Genomic DNA, 19,778 nt, shown 5'->3' with positions numbered 1-19,778 from the left:
GGTGCATTCGGTTTTGAATATTTATCTTCCCAACCACAACCGGATTGTTGCAAGGTCTGAGGTAATGTTTGCTTCAGGAAAAATGGAATTGACTTAATAGATTGTGTAAATGAACCAGAAAAAACGACTTATTGTGAAATACGTTTTATTAGTAAATCTAAATCCCTAAATACATCTACCTCAGGAAATGTTAGTCTTCATCCACCCACAAATTCCTACACCCTACCACCTTTTCCTATTCTAGACCTCTTGGCTTGAATACGTGACCTCATTTTCAGTAACTGCCATTTTAGGCTGATATCAAGTTTATATTTTATGTCTTGCAAACTTTGTAGAAGGAAAAATAATGATTTAAAGAAGTTATTTGAATGAATAAGTCCTGAATAAAAAGTTATCAATACAATAATCCCATTTTGAATTGAGAACAATAAATATGGAACAGGTGGATGGGTATCAACAACATTATGGAGCAATGTGGTGACAACAAAACTTTGTTAGTTGCCTGGAGCTGAACCGTCACATCAACAACAATGATTAAGATAAGGAGGTTCAACATTATTTTACCCATGAGTGCTGGAGTCGGAGAACCTGCACCGTACGAGAAGTGTGTCCCCTTTCCTCACCTCCAGTGGGCGGGTCACTGTGTACACCTGCTATTGGACACATTCACACAAACAGTCTCCAGGTGATGGACTGACAAAATCAAACTTTTTTTTTTTTTTACTGTATCAAAGTCTCACAGCAGCAATTAATGTTGATTTACCTAAACTACAGGAAGGATGTATTTAGCTGGACATCCTGCCTCCTCCCACATCATAACCTTATTATACTACGGTGGTCGGGTTTCATTGCACACTTGAGTTAATCATAGACCAGGAGTTACTTTCTATGTAGGGTAAGGTGGCCGGGCAAGATGCTCCCATTGTATACAGATGATGGTCCTTTTGTTCAGTTCCGATATCCTGACCATTTATCATTAGAAATTGCCTGCAACACCGTCAATAAAAGGGGCTTTGGTACGGACGTTCAGGGTAAGTGAACATTACAAACACGACTGAGGAGGTTATACAGAGAGTTAGGGCAAGGGGCAGGGCATCATGCCATCAAAATTCCATCTAAAACGTCATTGTAATGACGTGTTTCGTCATTATTACCCTCGCCAGAGGAGAGGGTATTGCATTTGAGTCCGTTTGTTTGTCTGTCTGTCTGTCTGTCTGTCTGTTTGCTTGTCCGCACAGAATAAATATGATCTTCTCTGCACCGTTGGTCCGATTGACATGAAATTTTCACCGTTCCTCTCTGCGCCATTATTGTTTCCTCTCTGCGGAGTCTCCCCAACCACAACCGGATTGTTGCAAGGTCTTAGGTAATGTTTGGTTCAGGAAAAATTGCTTTCCAAATATATTTGGTTTCAGGTGAATTCTGGTTGTCATGGTGGCTTCTTTGGTGGTTTGAATAAGTCCTGTTAAGGGCGATCGGTTGTGGTCCACGCCGCTAGATGATCACGTCATGAACCCTTGAGGTTTTCTCGGCCTATCAATGTGATAGACCAAGGCATGCGACACCTATTGGTGCGGTACTCGCTCGATTTGGGAACCCTAATCTGTACGGCAACGCGGCTTTGGACGCGAGGATCTGGCAGCGAGTCTTCAAAACGGGTGACTGTCGCGGTTGCTTTGACGCGACCCATCACATTCGAACTGGGTAAACAGAGTGACTGACAATAAAAATGAAAAATCACTCGTAGAGCAACACTTGGCAAAACAGAACAAAGTGGAATGGCACTCAGTAGAGAATCCTTTTAACCTCAAAAATAGTAGGTGGTTGAATTCAGTTGGCTGATATGAAAATATTATTCAAATTTCAAGTCAATCGGATGAAAATTGAGCCTTTTAGAAATTTGAAAAAAGCGGTTGACCTTAGGCCTATGTTGGTCTTGTGATCTATTTTGACCTCAAAAATAGTTGGTGGTTGAATTCAGTAAGCCGATATGAATGAATGAATGAATGATTGTTTTGAGGCCATTTTCCCCGCTAGAGCGAGGGTTAGCCTTGCGGGCCCCATGGCAATCATGGTTCCCTGTTTGAGGCAATGTTTTTATGATATGTAAATCCTATTCAAATTTCAAGTCAATCGGATAAAAATTGAGGATTTTAGAAATTTGAAATGGTTGTTGACCTTTGGCCTATGTTGACCTTTTGGCCTATGCTGATCTCAAAAATAGTTGATGGTTGAATTCAATTCGCCGACATGTATATCCGATTCAAATTTCAAGTCAATCGGATGAAAATTGAGGATTTTAGAAATTAGAAAAAAGTGGTTGACCTTTGGCCTATGTTGACCTTTTGGCCTATGTTGATCTCAAAAATAGTTGGTGGTTCAATTCAGTTCGCCGATATGTAAATCCTATTCAAATTTCATGTGAATCAGATGAAAATTGAGGATTTTAGAAATTTGAAATGGTTGTTGACCTTTGGCCTATGTTGACCCTTTGGTCTATAGTGATCTGAAAAATAGTTGGTGGTTGAATTCAGTTCGCTGATATGAAAATCCCATTCAAATTTCATGTGAATCAGATGAAAATTGAGGATTGTAGAAATTCGAAATTGTTGTTGCCCTTTGGCCTATGTTTACCTTTTGGCTTATGCTGATTTCAAAAATAGTTGGTGTTTGAATTCAGTTAGCCGATATGAAAATCCTATTCAAATTTCATGTCAATCAGATGAAAATTAAGGATTTTAGAAATTTGAAATTGTTGTTGACCTCTGGCCTATGTTGACCCTTTGGTCTATAGTGATCTGAAAAATAGTTGGTGGTTGAATTCAGTTCGCTGATATGAAAATCCCATTCAAATTTCAAGTGAATCAGATGAAAATTGAGGATTTTAGAAACTTGAAAAAAAGTGGTTGACCTTTGGCCAATGTTGACCTTTTGGCCTATGTTGATCTCAAAAATAGTTGGTGGTTGAATTCAGTTCGCCGATATGTAAATCCTTTTCAAATTTCAAGTCAATCGGATGAACATTGAGGATTTTAGAAATTTGAAATGGTTGTTGACCTTTGGCCTATGTTGACCCTTTGGTCTATAGTGATCTGAAAAATAGTTGGTGGTTGAATTCAGTTCGCTGATATGAAAATCCCATTCAAATTTCAAGTGAATCAGATGAAAATTGAGGATTTTAGAAACTTGAAAAAAAGTGGTTGACCTTTGGCCTATGTTGACCTTTTGGCCTATGTTGATCTCAAAAATAGTTGGTGGTTGAATTCAGTTCGCCGATATGTAAATCCTTTTCAAATTTCAAATCAATCGGATGAAAATTGAGGATTTTAGAAATTTGAAAAAGGTGGTTGACCTTTGGCCTATGTTGACCTTTTGGTCTTTTTTTTTGCCAAGTAATAAATCAATCCTTTTCATATTACCAATGTATTTTGGTGTATTTTTCATTCTTGTTCGTTATGAAAGCGTTAGAGAATCAAATGTATGGCTCTTAAATGCTTATGACTTCACTCTATAGTGGTTTCCAAGTGTATAATTTTGTACACATTTGAATGGGTGGCCATTTCTCTCCCTCCTCCTCCATGCCATCCCTACATATGGAATACCACTGTACTAATGATATAGCTTTGAATCAATTTCTTAAATTAATCAATTTTGTTTGGGGCTCATGGAGCAAAGATGTTTTCCTTACCTCATCCAAGTGTGTGTCCTGTTTTCCAATCAAAATTGCTTTTCCTTCCTGCACCAAGTAACCTTCAACCTGTTGGCCTGTGAGGCAAGCAGGTAACTCAGAATCACAGGAATTATCATCATTTGACTGCAGTAAATAGTCCAAAACAGGAACAAACACACATCATGTGATTCAAGTGATCCCAATCACTCTGACCAATTAGATGCACGTAGTTCCACTGTGAATATGGAAAGCTACCTTTCCATTACCTAATAATAAATAACGCCATTGACACCACAAAAGTCACAGGTGTTGGCTCTATATAGATATCTGTTTCATTTGTTTATTTAATTTACTTTATATTGTTGTAGCTGTGTGGGTTCGCTCCAGTTGTACGATACACGAATCCGGCAGTTTGCTTCAACGTAACCGTAACGGACAGCTAGTTCAGCCGTCCTGGGTCGGACTTTGGTCTTTGGACTTTGGTACTGTACCGGTGGGACCGTCAAATCAGCCAAGCGTTAAGCTAATTGGTATCATGTGCCTCATCTCTAATTACCTCCAAGTGAACTGATGAGATGGTCAGTATGGTCTGGATTTGTGTCGTTAATAGCCATAGCTAATTAACCTTCAAAGGGCTTTCTTAATTACCAGAGTGGTCACCACAACCTAAATGGTCACGGGGAGGGAATGTATACGAATCAATAACATAAATTATACAACAAACAATACTCTTTAACCCACAACCGAATACGCACCCATGAAACCAACAACGAATGGGAATCCTCAATTATCTATGCTTTATCGGGCCCAATCACACCTAGGTAGAGCAGACAGAGGGAAGTCAGAAGACAGAAGAAATACTCTTGGTATAATACCGCAGGATTTGAAGGCATTCGCAGCCTGCTCAGGCAGGGAGAGCAGACACTTCATCTCATGACTCTGGGATCGTGAGGAGAAGAGAGAGCATGGCTCCGGCCATACAGGAGCGGGCAAAAAGTGCAGCTTCCTCGAGGGTGATTCCAGACGACTCCACCTTCTGCCCATCGCCCCCACCTTTTATTGCCTTGGGCTCGTGCGTTACCAATGATGTGCTGCGCACCTCTCCTCTCACTCAATATTTGATGAGGGGCTCGGTTGATGGTCAGAGTTCCGTCCCCCGACGCATGTGGCAGAGCGATGAAGAAGAATGGTGGTGTGCGGCAATATTTCCTTCCTATATTAGTGCCGATAGCCTGTCAAAATGCTAAAAAGAATATAAAGACAGATCCACAAAGTTGAGGACACAAAACAAGGGCTCGTAGGAATGGTGGCTTTTGACACGGACATTAGGAGGGGTGGACATCGTTTATCCATTACATGGACAGGAGGAGTTGTGTCCGCTACAGAAATCCCCCTGGGTTCCAAAGTATCAATGACTTCCCAGTCTGAAAGTGAAATAGCTGTAGCAAGGTGCCAGATGTAGGATACAGTTCGTTCTCACCATAGTGTTGGTGGTGCTAATCTTGCGAGAGAAGCCCAGGTGGAATCTTGTGTAGACAACTATTTGATGATGGCTAATCATTTGTTTCTGATGAGGCCAATTAGCTCCTTGCAAGAACAAATGCATTTGATTAGAGCAGATCGCTGCAAAAGAGAAGGCTGATAGTAAGGGCATTTTATGAGATATTTCACAAATCTGTTAACTAAATTGTTACCAAAAAATTTCTTCACCAATATGTTTGTAAAGGTGTGTAATAACATGTGTTAAAATGTTGAAGTTCAACTCCTGTGGGAAACCCAGAAAAAAAGCTGTTGAATTCGGGTACCGAAAAATTATTTTCGAGAATTTTTATTTTTTTTAATCGGCCCTTAAGTAACTTATGAGGGGTCAAATAAGGGTCTTTCATGATTCTGAGTTGATTGTTAACATTTATATTTTCACTTTTACATTTACACACAAAGTAGCTTTTATTTCACATACATATATAATACTCAAGAGTTATTTCTCATTCACAATGTCAGAAGTTTCAACAGTCATTGTCTATGTCTTCTTCAGACTCAACAACATCATGACTGCAGTTTCTGCATGTAATGCCATTACAGACTCCACAGGCCGAGATGCACGTGACCCCATTCTTCTTGCAGCTGCATCGCCGGTTGCTGCAATCTCCATGACAATTACAGCTCGTGAACTGCAATAGCTCCGCAGGAGCCGTGGGGTCCAGTGTTGGAACTGGCTCAGTTGGCTCCAGCCATTCCAGTTGGAGTGTGGGAACTCAGGATCGTTGGCTTTGATCACCCACCCCGCTGCCCAGAGTGTGTCACCTGGAGTGAGGAGTGGCTGATCATGAGCCAGGGAGGAGGAAAGCTCAGCGAGGGGGAGAAACATGATCGCGTTCGTTCCTATCTGTTTCCTGTTCGTAAATGGAATAATCTTTACTTCAGTTCCTCTCAGGATCTTAGCTTTGTCGAGTGCCTTCAACTTCACCCGGGGGAAAGCTGCTGTTGTCTGTGGATCTGGCAAAGGTGGTGCCGGAGAGGTGACTTCGATCCAACCCATTGAGTGAAAGGGAGTGTTTCCGTGAATAGAGACAATGTTTAAATCTATATTGTCTCCAACAAACTGAGTGACTGCATTGTATGTTTCCCCAACCTCCATAAAGACCACCTGATCATTACTTGACAATTCACTTTCACTGGCTGGCACTTTGGCTGTCATCACTGATTGAACCTCAAGCGCAGCATCAACCGCAACCTCATCATTGATCTGTTCATCGGTTTCCTCCACAATGGTGTCAAGAGTGCCAGAAGTATCTGGAACATCATCTCCACTCCTACTATTAAGGAAGCAGTATTTGTAGTTTTGTGTCTCCGTGTAAGACTCAGTGTATCCCAGCCAGTGGAACTTGTTGAGCATCCATTTTGACCCAAATCTATGATCAAGTTGTATGGCAAGCCCCATTTGGTGTGGCAATACTCCAGACCGAGGTCGACAGGCCTTAATAAAATTCTGCCCCCAAACGGCAACTCTTTCGTCTGTCTTGACAATCGGTCTCAAGAACATCTGAAGGCTTGCAGGAACAAGTGTCAGCTGACTATCGATGTCAGTCATACTGTGTGTGGTGGGGTATGACTTTGGACCTAAATCAATCAAGGCAATATCATCGGATATGAACTTGAGTGCCGTCTTTATGATCTGAGTCTTCTCATCTCCATGGTCAAGATTAGCATGATGCACTCGCAGAATATTGTCGGTGCCATCTTTGAGACAGAGTACATCTGCCCTTCTTTCCTGTGTTGTGAAATACAAGGTGTCTTCGTATTTCTCTAGAAGTTTTATCTTTAGCCAATGCTTTGAATAAGAAAGGCTCTTCTCTGGTGACTGATCAAACTCCTGCAGCTTTTCATGGACTTGGTCCATGTTCATTACCCCATGCTCTAATTCTGAGTCTAACCATTCGCAGAATTCAATAAAAACTGCCTCTCGCTCCTCATCAATACTCCTCTGTCCTCTCTTCCTTTTTCCTTCCTCATCAGTCTTGGACAAACTGTCACCTCTCGCAAACATAAGTTTGCATCGCAAATGGTACAGTGTTTCTTCTGCTACCAAGTCGTTGATCCCTTCCAGGCGTCCAGTGACTTCAGTGCCCCAGTCATCCCCGCGACTCCGTGCTGTCTTCAACAAGCTTGCCTTCAGTGTATCTGCAGTCAAATTATCTGGCACTCTGTATTTCTTTCTAGCTTGTGCTGGATTATTTTTGTAGAGCTGGGCTGGTTGGTTGCAAAGAATGCATACATCCTTATACAGGAGGTCAACCGACTGTGATCTTCTAGAACTGCAGCCAGTTGATGAACTGAACTCACAAGTAGTGCGTCTTCTCTTCAACTTTGATGACTCTTTCTCTGCCTTTGATGCTTGAGCTGACTTCTTGGTGGTTGCAACAAAGTTGTTGTACAGATCATTTTTACACTTCTGGTGGTACCTCAGTTTTCCTTCCTTTTGAGCCTCCTTCATACGTTCCACAACAGTAACATTTTCGACAGTTTCTGCTTGTTTCAATAAAGTTGAGTATCCCTTTGGAGTTGCCTGTATGAGCCTTTCAGCTGGTGTATCCGAGCGTGCACAGATGAAGCAATTGAGCACAGGTGGAGTAACGTCTTCATCCATATTGCTAGACTCCATGTCCTGCAAAGTAGAAAATGAGATATATTTAGAAATTATTTTTCCACAAAGGAGTGTCTGTGGTGAAATATAAATGTTAACAATCAACTCAGAATCATGAAAAACCCTTATTTGACCCCTCATAAGTTACTTAAGGGCCGATTTAAAAAAATAAAAATTCTCGAAAATAATTTTTCGGTACCCGAATTCAACAGCTTTTTTTCTGGGTTTCCCACGGGAGTTGACCTTCAACATTTTAACACATGTTATTACACACCTTTACAAACATATTGGTGAAGAAAGTTTTTGGTAACAATTTAGTTAACAGATTTTCATATGTTTCCCTTACTATGAAGGTAGAGAGAAACAGATCCAAAAGCTCTTCCCATACTTGTGAAGTCTGAAACCTCAAGATTTTGGTGATCTGTGTAATAAGTACAATATCCTACTGTTTTAGCAAGGGATTGAGAGATCTCTAGTTCATGCAAGTGATTGCTAACCAATAGAGCAGCCATCTTAACATCCCCTACAAAAAGTCAGTGCATCACATCTGCCAAGCACCAGGACAACTAAGGTTTGTTGTTCAATGTAATTTGGTATAGTAGCCCCCGACTTAGTCCAAAGTATGATCAAAATCGGTCCATACATCTCCGAGATATGGTTGTGGACAGACGGACAGAGGGATGGAAGACACTCAGTCCATAAGCTTATGTAGCAAGGCACTCAGTCCATGTAAGCTTATGGACTGAGTGTCTTCCATCCCTCTGTCCCTCTGTCCACAACCATATCTCGGAGATGTATGGACCGATTTTGATCATACTTGGCACAAAGACAATAGATGACGGTATACATATGGAAGTCATTCTGTTTCATGATGCGATTAAATATGGCCGACTGGAGGCCATTTTAGTTGTAAAAAACCCAATATTGACCAAGTCCTCAACCATTTCTTGGACATGCATTTCCCGATCTTGTTCAAACTTGTCACACAGAAAATGAATGTTGGATTACATGTGCACGTCATGTTTTTTTCCAGATCAGATTCAAGATGGCCGACTGGTGGCCATTTTGTTACTTAAACACATACACAACCATTTCTCGACATGCATGGACCGATTTTGTTCAAACTTTGCACAAAGACAAAACATGAGAGTATACATATGCAAAAGATTTTGTTTTGTAATCTGACCAAAGATGGCCGACTGATGGCCTTTAACTCCATACAGCAAAATTACTAAAACCACGGGGGCTGTGACATTTTATGCTTTTTTCTTCTTATGTATCAGGGTTTAAAGCTCATGGAGGAGCTGCTACACAAATCATGCGCATATGTGCAGGAAAGTACACAAAACAACAACAGACCTGATGTCAGACAAATATACTGTAGTTTCTGAGCTTGGGTTGCATTTTGCTATGCAATCAGCAAGGCAATCCGGGAAAAATTCCCTCCACCCGCAGATGCCAACCAATAGGTGTTGTCCATGCTCTGTCCTTTAAATGCTGGAAGTGAAGCGATGAAGCAGCACCTGCCATTTTAAAGTTTTTGGTATGACTCAGCCAGGTTTGGAATTGAACTGCCAACCCTCCACTCTCAGAGCGGATGCCCAAGCCATTATTTTACTGAGTCTCGTACTGGCATTATGCATGTCAGTATCCAATTATTTTTTTATTTGTTTCAATATGTCTTTCATTCATGATTCTTAATGTTTTTTGTTCATACATGCTTTCATTAACAAATTAATTCATGCATTCCTCAATCCAAGTTTCATGATAACCGACTCCTCTGAGATTTCAAAGCCATGACACCTGAAATATACACTAAATGAAGGAAATTCCCATTACTAAATGAGTTACATATAATTCCACTCCAAGGTAGATAATATCAGAAAAACTTCCAATACTTGATTGCGTTTCGCCAGAACATGCAGGCCATACCGGCTGGCTGTGAGCTGGAAACCAGGGCCACAGGATAGATGGGATGGGGGTTGTTGTACCTGCATGCTACAGTCAGGGTCACACCTGCACAAACACATCCAGATTACATGTGGTTTTAGTCGATAAACTTGTTAATCACATAAATTGTAATCATTTATTGAATACTAATAGCTATTCCAAATGCATTAAAGTAACATTGAAAGGATGTGTAAATCAAATTCTACCACACTCTATACGTAACTTGATTTTAGTAATAAACGACAACATATATTGGATGTCTAAAGGAAGGATTTTGGTGATTTGTGATCGATTTATACACACACACACACACACACACACACACACACACACACACACACACATACACACGCGCGCACACACACACACACACACACACACACACACACACACACACACACACACACACACACACACACACACATTAAGGTTGGGGTTAGGGTTATTCGGATTACTAGGGTTTCGTCTAAAGTTCTTACATGCTTTTTTGTATTTCTTTAAAATGCTTTTTATTTCCCTCTTTTACATATTTGTGCTTTAAAGTTTTTTAAACTTCTCTTTCCTCTTATTTTTTTATAAACTTTTAAAACTCTTTATTAAGGTGATGGCTGACTGATGAGTGTTAGGATTGTCCATTTTTATATTTCTTCAAAATCTATTTTTCCCAAGCGCTTTCCTCCCTCCCTCCTCTTGGATTTACCTTTTTTTCTCTTTATTTTTTGTTTTTTTATAGAAACGTTTTATTTTGATCTTTTTTTCCTTTTATTTAAGACAAGATCCAAATTGTTGCATTTGTCCCATCTAACAGTCCTGTGTTGTGTCTCGTGTATTTGTCTGTATGTCCACGCGAGTGGGATGTGTGTGTGTGTGTGTGTGTGTGTGTGTGTGTGTGTGTGTGTGTGTGTGTGTGTGGCAGCTCAACTATGCGCCTTACATTCTGTTAAAATGAAGCCTTGCTTACTTAGTTTTATTACCTATTTTTACTTTTTTGTTTCCTGAAATTTTTTAAAAACTTTTCTTTGCCCTTTATTTTTTCACTCTTTTAACTTTATATTAGCGTTATTGGGCTGACAGTATGGCTTAGACTTGGAGCAAAAAATGTTTTAATCGAATTCCTTATCCTAAAAATCTGAAATTGCATGCACATGATCTATGTATGACCCATTTGTATTGAAATATTAAATTTATGACATCATAGGTCACATGGTTTGGCAGCCATATTGGATTGAAGGAAAATATAAAATAACTATAATCTGAAACCGCTCACCCTATCGATGCGAAATTTTACAAATATCATCGAACAGCACTGTTGCATATAGTTTGAAAATGATGATGTCATAAGTCACGTGGTTTGGCAGCCATCTTGGATGGAAAAACGATCCTTATCCGATCAACACGAAACTTCACAAACGTGATCCCCTACCCATACATATACAGAGTGATGGCATCTACCCGTTGTGGGACTATGCAGAGGCATATTGGCGACACAGTCGCATTGTTCTAGTTTAAAACTTGTTTCCTCTTTTTTATTACCTCCGCCACCAAAAGTGGATGGAGGTTATGTTTTCACCCCTGTCTGTCTGTCTGTTTGTCTGTTTGTTTGTTTGTTTGTGTGTTTGTCTGTCTGTTTGGCTGTCTGTTTGTCTGTTTGTTTGTCTGTCTGTTTGTCTGTTTGTTTGTCTATTTGTTTGTCTGTTTGTTTGTCTGTCAACAAGATACCTCAAAAAGTTGTTGACAGATTCAGATGAAATTTGGCAGAGAGGTGGTGTATGTGACAACGACGAAGTGATTAGATTTTGGTGAAGATCTGGATTCGGATCCGGCTAGTATAATTTTTAAGTGATTCTTTACCATTGGGAGATAGGGCCAAAAACGATACAGATAGGCCAAAATATAGCAGGATATCTCAAAAAGTTATGGACGGATTTGGACGAAACTTGGTGGAGAGGTTTTGTGCGTGACAAGGACTAATCTACTCGATTTTGTTGAAGATCTGAATCTGGATTCGGATACGAGAATTATTTAATTTTAAAGTGATTCTTCACCATTGAGAGATAGTGCTAAAACCGATAGATAGCACGATATCTCAAAAAGTTAAGGACGAGTAAAAAGTTATGGAAAAAGTTATGGACGGTTGCAACCCATCGGCGTTATGACTAAACTTGGGGTGAGTTGGGTAGGTGACAAGAACAAGCCGATTCGATTTTGGTTCAGCTCCAAATCCAGATCCGGCCTATTAGGGGGATACAAAATATAAACTGTTCATCCTGGCGAAGGTATGCACTCTACTGAGTGCCCTTCCAGTTATTATTGTTACTAGCGTGACTCGGCACGCTCCGCGTGCCTCACCACACGTCGTTTCAGAGGGGTAGGCATCTTTGACCATTTCGGTGTCATTTGGGTCTTCATGGTGTTTTGGATCCTCTGGACCTTTAAGGGTGTTTTGGGTCTTTGAGGTGTTTTGCGGTCTTCAGGGTCTTTTGGGTCTTTGGTGTCTTCAGAGGCTTTTGGGTCTTAATGGTCTTCGGTGTCTTTTAGGTCTTTGGGGTCTTCAGGGGCTTTTGGGTCTTAAGGGTCTTTTGGTTCTTTTTGGTCTTTAAGGTCTTTGGGTCTTTTTGGGTCTTCAGGGTATTTCTGGTATTCGGGGTCTTTTGGGTCTTCGGGGTCTTTTTGATCTTCGGGGTATTTTGGGTCGTTGGGGTATTTTTGGTCTTCGGGGTCTTTTTGGTCTTTGGGGTCTTTTGGGTCTTCGGGGTGTTTTGGGTCTTCAGGGTGTTTTGGGTCTTCGGGGTGTTTTGGGTATTCGGGGTGTTTTGGATATTCGGGGTGTTTTGGGTGTTTGGGGTGTTTTGGGTCTTTGGTGTGTTTTGTGTCTTCGGTGTATTTTGGGTCTTCGGGGTGGTTTGGGTCTTTGGGGATGTTTTGGGTCTTCGGGGTGTTTTTGGTCTTAGGGATGTTTTGAGTCTTCGGGATGTTTTGGGTCTTCATGGGTCTTGGTGGTCTGAAGGGTCTTGGGGGAATTAAAGGGTTGTCAAAGGTCTGAGGGGTCTCAGCAGTCTTAACGCAATTAAGAGGGTTAATTAAGAGGGTGGTAATTTTATTTGAAGAAGAAGAAGACGTTTTCGTCGCATATAAACATAACGACATAACGACATAACCATATACGTTTGCTCTATTGTAAGATTATTATTTATTTTTCCAATATGTCATACATCTTTACTTTTTTAAATGTTTTTTTATTTAAAAAAAATATTGTCCTTTTTTAAAGTACGATATTTAAAAAAAAAAAATCTTTTTCTACTGTTTTAAAAGTTTTATGTCATCCTTTTTTGTTTGCTTTTTGGAAACTTTCTGTATTTTGACATTTCTTTTTTTGTCCTTTTTTCCATTTTTAACTTTTTTTCTTTCCTCTTTGTACTTTATATTTTTGATTAAAAAAAAAAACTTTTCCCTTTTCTCCTCAATTGGTTTCTGCATTTGTTTTGGGGGGCGTGGTGGTTTATGGTTAGGGTAAGAGTTATGGTTATGGTTAGAGACAGGGTTATTATGGCTGGGATTATTAGGATTAGGGTTAGCATTGGGACATTTTGGTTTTAAAGCTTGATGCCAAAGGTTTTTTTCAAACAATTCATTGAAGGTTTTTTTTTACCGTTTATCTTTTCACAAATTCCAAATCAGAATTAATGGAAACGAATCCTTAACTGACATAGACTAAGAATAACTAGCAAGATGTCCTATAGTTGTCTACGTGAGATGCGGTGGACCTGGATGCGACATTTAATGGGGGAAATAGGGGGAGGTCGGGTCTACAGAGTGTTGTTTACAGAAAATGGGACTAGGGAATGGGGGATTGGGGATAGTTGGGAAGTATTGAGGAAATAGGGGAATATTTACAAGCGGATATGGATGGATGCAAATCCCATATCCGCAACATTGCACCCTTCTCTACCTCGGGGCGTCCCGACCCGATAAATTTTTACCTACTTTAGTGTGGCACTCAGATGTAGTTCCCTCTACTATTAACTCAACCCTGAGTGCGACAGTTTTACAGATGTTCACAAATGAGTAAATATGTCCCCCTGCGACGTTGCACCCTTCTCCTAACAGAAACACACCCACAGGATAACCGAATCGCGGAAAGCATCCTCAAACTAAACATACAGCCGGTAGGGAGCATCATTTACACAAGACTACACTGATATTTACACTACGATCCAGGACCTGTTCTTTGAGGAACACATGCAGATGTTATGCATAGAGAGAGAGCACGCATGCCAGCATCGGTAACAAGGAAAGAGTAGAATGGCCCTTACTATCTGCTGCTTCGGGAAGATGTGCAGTGTTTGCAAAAAGAGAGAACACTCCAGTGAAGAAACTCGGTCTGCAGCAAGGGAACAGCGTTGGAAAAAGTGAAGGGAAACCAAAGCAGGGCCCTTCTCATTGGCATCAAACATGTTCTGCTCTCTGTCATTAGCCTTGCCCTATAGATTGAAAAAACACGTAAGGTTAACATTATCAGGGTGAGTAATGAGTGGGTAAAGCAGCTGTGGTTGAACCGAGTGGAAATCCTAGTGCTGTGCAGGCAGGTTGCTGAATTCTGTTTGACAATAACACATATAGTCGTTTTCCCCAATAGCTTGCACACTCTTCAGGAGATTACACATCACACGGTATTATTAACGAGAGTCAGTTGAGGTGGAAATGGTTGTTAGGGAAGGTAGGTGGTAGCAAAATGGACAGTTGATAGGTACTTAGATTGTGGGAACATGGCTGCCTTTCATACCTGGCTTTCTGAATGCCTCAGCTCACACAGTGAAATGCGTCGCTACCAATGGAGTCCTCACCTTTGCTCTCACAGTGGATGAAGGAGTTCCCCAAGATAGCTTTGAGCCAAGTCTTGTTCCTCATCTGCATTAACGACCTCTTCAATGTCCTGAAAACCCTCTCTTCCTTTTGGTATATGACTACAGATTGTGTTGTACAGTATACCTCATCCCACTAACAAGCAGATATAAGTTGTTGTTGTCATAGCCCGTACAGTTCTCTCGAACAGGCTCACCGATCAATCTCCCAAGATGGTGTGCTTCCACCTTTGTGAAACCAGGGCCACAACAGAGTTAGAGAGAGAGAGACGAAACAGACACAAGGCTGATAGAAGTTGTGTCACTGTCTGCCAATCTGGAATGTATTAGATGCTGATCTGATAAATGGAACGTTTTCCAATCCTGGAAAATTTCAGTCTCATCCTGTCACTGGAAGGATCATCAAATGACACTACTTGTCTATGTCCATGGTGAACCACTGGAATGGGTTCGGTCTCTTAAACTTCTCGGCCTCACCATGAGCCCTAACCTCTTCTGGGTCAAGCACATGGTAAAGCTGGCACTCTTTCCTCCAAGGCTTAATGTGAGCGTGCATCACAATCTTATGTCATCGTTCATTAACCTCATCTAACTCAACTTTCTTACTTACAAGTTGCAAGTTAGTGTGTTTCCTTCCCTCCTGTCTCTCCTTGTTAACAATATGGTACATTTTGCGATTATCAGATAAAGACCAAAACTATAGGATATTCCACACTAGTGGATACACTTGTTAAGGTTGGATGATGGAATGGCATTTGATAGGAAAGGACGGAAGAGTCATAGTTACATGAAAGGACATGTACAAACAAATACTCGTATTTAAAATACTAAAATCTGTACATGACTCATTCATGAAAGAGAAACACAAGTTCATACTCCGCAGATGTTAATTTATTCAGAATTCTGCGGTTTGTTCTTAATTATTACTTGCAAAATCGAAGATTTTTCAAGTATATTGGTCGGTTGCGTTTGTGGTTCTGTCTGTCTGTCTGTTTGTCACTGGCCTACAGGTCACAATTCTAAACCGATCGTCACGAAACTTCACCAAGTTGAATAGGTCGTTCCAATTGAGAAGCCTATTGTTTTTGGGGTCAAAAGGTCAACATAGGCCAAAGGTCACCAACATTGCCAAATTTCTAAAATCCTCAATTTTCATCCGATTGACTTGAAATTTGAAGAGGACTTGCATATCTGGTCACTGAATTCAACCACCAAGTATATTTGAGGTCAACATTGATCAAAAGGTCAACATAGGCAAAATTTCTAAAATCCTCAATTTTCATCCGATTGACTTGAAATTTGAAGAGGACTTGCACATCTGGTCACTTAATTCAACCACCAAGTATATTTGAGGTCAAAATAGGCCAAAAGGTCAACATAGGCCGAATTTCTAAAATCCTCGATTTTCATCCGATTGACTTGAAATTTCAAGAGGACTTGCACATCTGGTCACTTAATTCAACCACCAAGTATATTTGAGGTCAAAATAGGCCAAAAGGTCAACATAGGCCGAATTTCTAAAATCCTCGATTTTCATCCAATTGACTTGAAATTTGAAGAGGACTTGCATATCTGGTCACTGAATTCAAGTTATATTTTAGGTAAACACAAACCAAAAGGTCAACATACGCCAAATTTCCAAAATCACCAACTTTCATTTGATTGACTTTAAATTCTAAGAGGATTTACATATATGGTCACTGAATTCAACGACCAACTATTTTTGAGGTCAACATAGGCCAAGTTTTTAAAATCCTCAATTTTCATCCGATTGACTTGAAAATTGAACAGCATTTGCACATTGAGTCACTAAATAGGGAAACTAACTATTTTTGAGGTCAAAAGGTCAAAGGTCAACTCAAGGTAAACCAAGGGGGGGGGGGGGGGCGATTTTGCAAGTATCGTGCTCCACATGACGTCTTCTTGTTTACATATTTTTCAACATGCAAACAGTTGTTGGTAGTTCATTCCCTTGTGTGTTGTGTCCAACAATGGCCTGGCTATCAGTACGTTACCTTTTTACCTTCTGTCATCTGACTCTTCCATAATCCTCAATTTTGCATCCAAAATGTATTTCCAATAAAAAATTTTTTTTTTACAGTAAGTTGCCAACATCATATTGACAATGTCTCAGCAAAAAGGACGATATAGCATTTGTATGTGGATATGAGGTCAGTAAACCTATTTCTGTAAAAATCATAATTCAGTGTTAACTCCTGAAATTACAGACTGTTTGTAGAGCAAACAGCTTTGCTTGGGAATTCCTAGAATGATACGAGAGAGACAGAAGTCCTGAATATTTGAATACCCTGGCAGTGTAATTCAATGAGGCATTGTGGAAATGTTCAACCGTATAGACATACAGTATATAGTATTATAGACCAATAAGTTTCAGGTATTTACACTGAGGCCTTTTCTTTTGTACTACTATACTCAGTTGAGGCTCGTGTAAGAGCTAACTTATAGAACATATAATAAAGGGAGCGGGAGACAAGAGGGGGAAAGAGAGGGAAGCACAACAACAGTGGGGAAGAGAGATATCGGGAGATCTGTGGAAGGGAGAGGGCTGGGGCGGGGTACATGGGATAAACAAGATGGACACTACAGCGAATTTCAGGAAGAAAACTGGAATTTGAAGGAGGTGGGTTTGGGGTGTATTAACGGGGGGGAAATCAAGGTTTTGGATGGGGGAAGATAAGATACACTGTGGCCTTTGAAAGCATCTTTCCTTTACCCATCTCCACCAAGTACTTCTGGTGTTATTAGTGTTGGTTAATCGGTTCATCGAATTGCTGTTTTTAAAAGTGATATGACTGAGGAAGGTCCAAGGTTTGCAGACGTACCCATTTGACACCTGGTGGAGCGAAGACCGTATGGTGCTAGGTATTGCAGGGCATGGTAAAGGAATTGCCAGCAGCAACAGTACCAGCACAGTTGATCGATGCTTGTGTTTGTAAAGTTTCTCCATCTGCAGCTACCTGCATCACAGAATGATAAGGAGGGCGCGGGTAGGTGTATGGTACTCTGAGAGTGCACCATCATGCATATAGTGATATTGGTATGAAAATCTTCAACAAAGAAGGAAGTGGTTGTCACTGTCAGTGGGAGAGAAGAGAAAGGTGGATGTGGGAAGATGGAAGGGCGAAGGGGGCAAAAGGAGGAGGCAGAGGATGCCAATGGTCTGCCAGGATGGTCTGGAGGTAGGCACACTTGTCCATAAACCGTTTTTCCTGGGTTTGAATTTCGGCCGTGCTATACCAATGCACAGTTTAGAAGGGATATGCATGTAGATTACAGTACAGATAAGGACCAGCTTGATCTGTCACTGATAGGCACATATCACCATAACAATAGCACATCCTGCTCCAGAGGAAACGTGCGAGGCTGTGAACAAATCACCCAATAAATCATATATATATATATATATATATATATATATATATATATATACACATTTTATTTATATATATATATATATATATATATATATATATATATATATATAACTGTGAGAAATAGTAGAAACTCCACAGTACGATCAGGGCGTCTCATTTGCATTAAATAAATAATCGGGAGATTAAATCAGACGCGGACATAGCTTCAGGACGTCGATCTTTAATTTTCGACAAGCTTTCGACCAACAAAAGGTCTTCTTCTTAGTCGTCCCCAAGTGCGCCGAGCGAAGCGAGCTGCGACTCGGGCCGTTAACGAAAGACTAAACCCGATTACAATGGTCGGCCGAATCGTGCCACGTATATCAATTGGGGACAGGACGGAAGCGATCGGATGAGAGGAAACCAGAGTAGGAAGAACAAATATGATTTATTATACAGGAATGATTAAAGAGGAAACGAAAGGTAAGACTGTACAGGAAGAGGAAGAAGCAGAGACACAGGGCAAACCTTATACACTCTTATATTATCACGCGCACAGGACAGTACAAACAGACTTACACATATGGGGAATAGCAGGAAGAAAGGTCCAGCCGCTGGCAGCGTGGGCTCCGGTCCGGTTCACGTTCACGTCTCCGGTTCACGTTCACTCCGGTCCGGTCTTTGGTGCCGCGGCGAAACTCCGGCAGGCAGTGCGGTTGGTATGCCGTTGACCACGAGCGGAATATATGCGGGGACGAATATACAGCTCTCTGCTACGAAGCAGTCCCTCTCACCACCACGCCACTCTCTCCTCAGCTCTCTCAAGCTCTCTGCCCCTTGCTTTTCTCTGCTTGACTCACCACCACGCTCTGCACCGACCTTGCAAGTAGTCCCACACGAGCGCTTATATCATGCGCTCGCGTATTAAGCCACGGTTCATGTGGACACGCCCATCGGCGAGCCCACCTCAGCCCTGGGTGGTTGATGAGGACTCCGTGGCGCCACCCTTAACAGGGCTCGGCCTGACTTCGATAGCTCCTCCCCCTTCTTCTCCGATCCTGACTGCGTGTGCAATGGCGTCTGGTGCAGCAAAAGCGTGGCCAGCAAAGGCAGGGGAGAGCATGGAAAAAACAACCCCGACTGCAGGTGTTACTTGGTGGCCGGAGAGAGAGAGATTGGGATATTGAAAGGGGCCTATCTTATTTGATTAATGCAAACGCAGAGTCAAACTATTGGGAACAGATCCTTATCTAAAACACATACTAATGAGATAACTAAAGAGGTTTCAATGTGCCCTACGTGTTGCAATATGGACTAGCTATGGTGCGACCTTTGACCTTTACCAAAAATGGGAATATTTACAGGGGATTATTTACAAGGGTTATTTTTTACCAAAGTGAAGGTTCTAAAAACCGTAACAATATATATATATATATATATATATATATATATATATATATATATATATATATATATATATATATATATATATACGTATATATATATATATATTGTACATATATATATATATATATATATTTATATATATATTATTGTGGATTTGAGAATTGTGTTTTTTGTGTGTGTAAATATCACCCTCCGTGTTGTGTGTAAAGGTCAAAGGTCGTCCCTTAGTTAGTCCATATACAATCACGTAGCAAATCATAGATTTCCCTTTTCAGTAGTTATCTCCTTATTATGTGTATTAGTTTAAGGCTCTGTCTTCCATTAATTGACACTGCATTGCACCGAATTGAAATAAGGTAGAATCCCCTGAA

General features: G+C 40.7%; 1 protein-coding gene across 2 annotated transcripts in view; it reads right to left on the bottom strand.

Moving 5' to 3' along the window:
• The window catches only part of LOC137434106 (uncharacterized), a 51,785-nt gene that overhangs the window by 7,247 nt on the left and 24,760 nt on the right, over window positions 1-19,778 (bottom strand). For both annotated transcript variants that reach the window (XR_013624754.1, XM_068126789.2), the window contains exons 2-6: window positions 17,470-17,604; window positions 14,078-14,145; window positions 9,747-9,830; window positions 3,689-3,765; window positions 565-653 (exon numbers count right to left, since the gene is read on the bottom strand). Coding sequence is in view for 1 of the 2 variants with exons in the window: in XM_068126789.2 (XP_067982890.1) it covers window positions 565-653; window positions 3,689-3,765; window positions 9,747-9,830; window positions 14,078-14,145; window positions 17,470-17,594 (443 nt within the window). In the remaining variant the exon portion in view is untranslated. The remainder of the gene's footprint in view (window positions 1-564; window positions 654-3,688; window positions 3,766-9,746; window positions 9,831-14,077; window positions 14,146-17,469; window positions 17,605-19,778) is intronic.

Source organism: Myxine glutinosa, chromosome 10, assembly GCF_964187855.1.
Source record: "Myxine glutinosa chromosome 10, kmMyxGlut1.1, whole genome shotgun sequence".
Classification (NCBI taxonomy): Eukaryota; Metazoa; Chordata; class Myxini; order Myxiniformes; family Myxinidae; genus Myxine; species Myxine glutinosa.
Note: the sequence above shows the minus strand (reverse complement) of the source record. Positions and strands in the feature narration are given on the sequence as shown.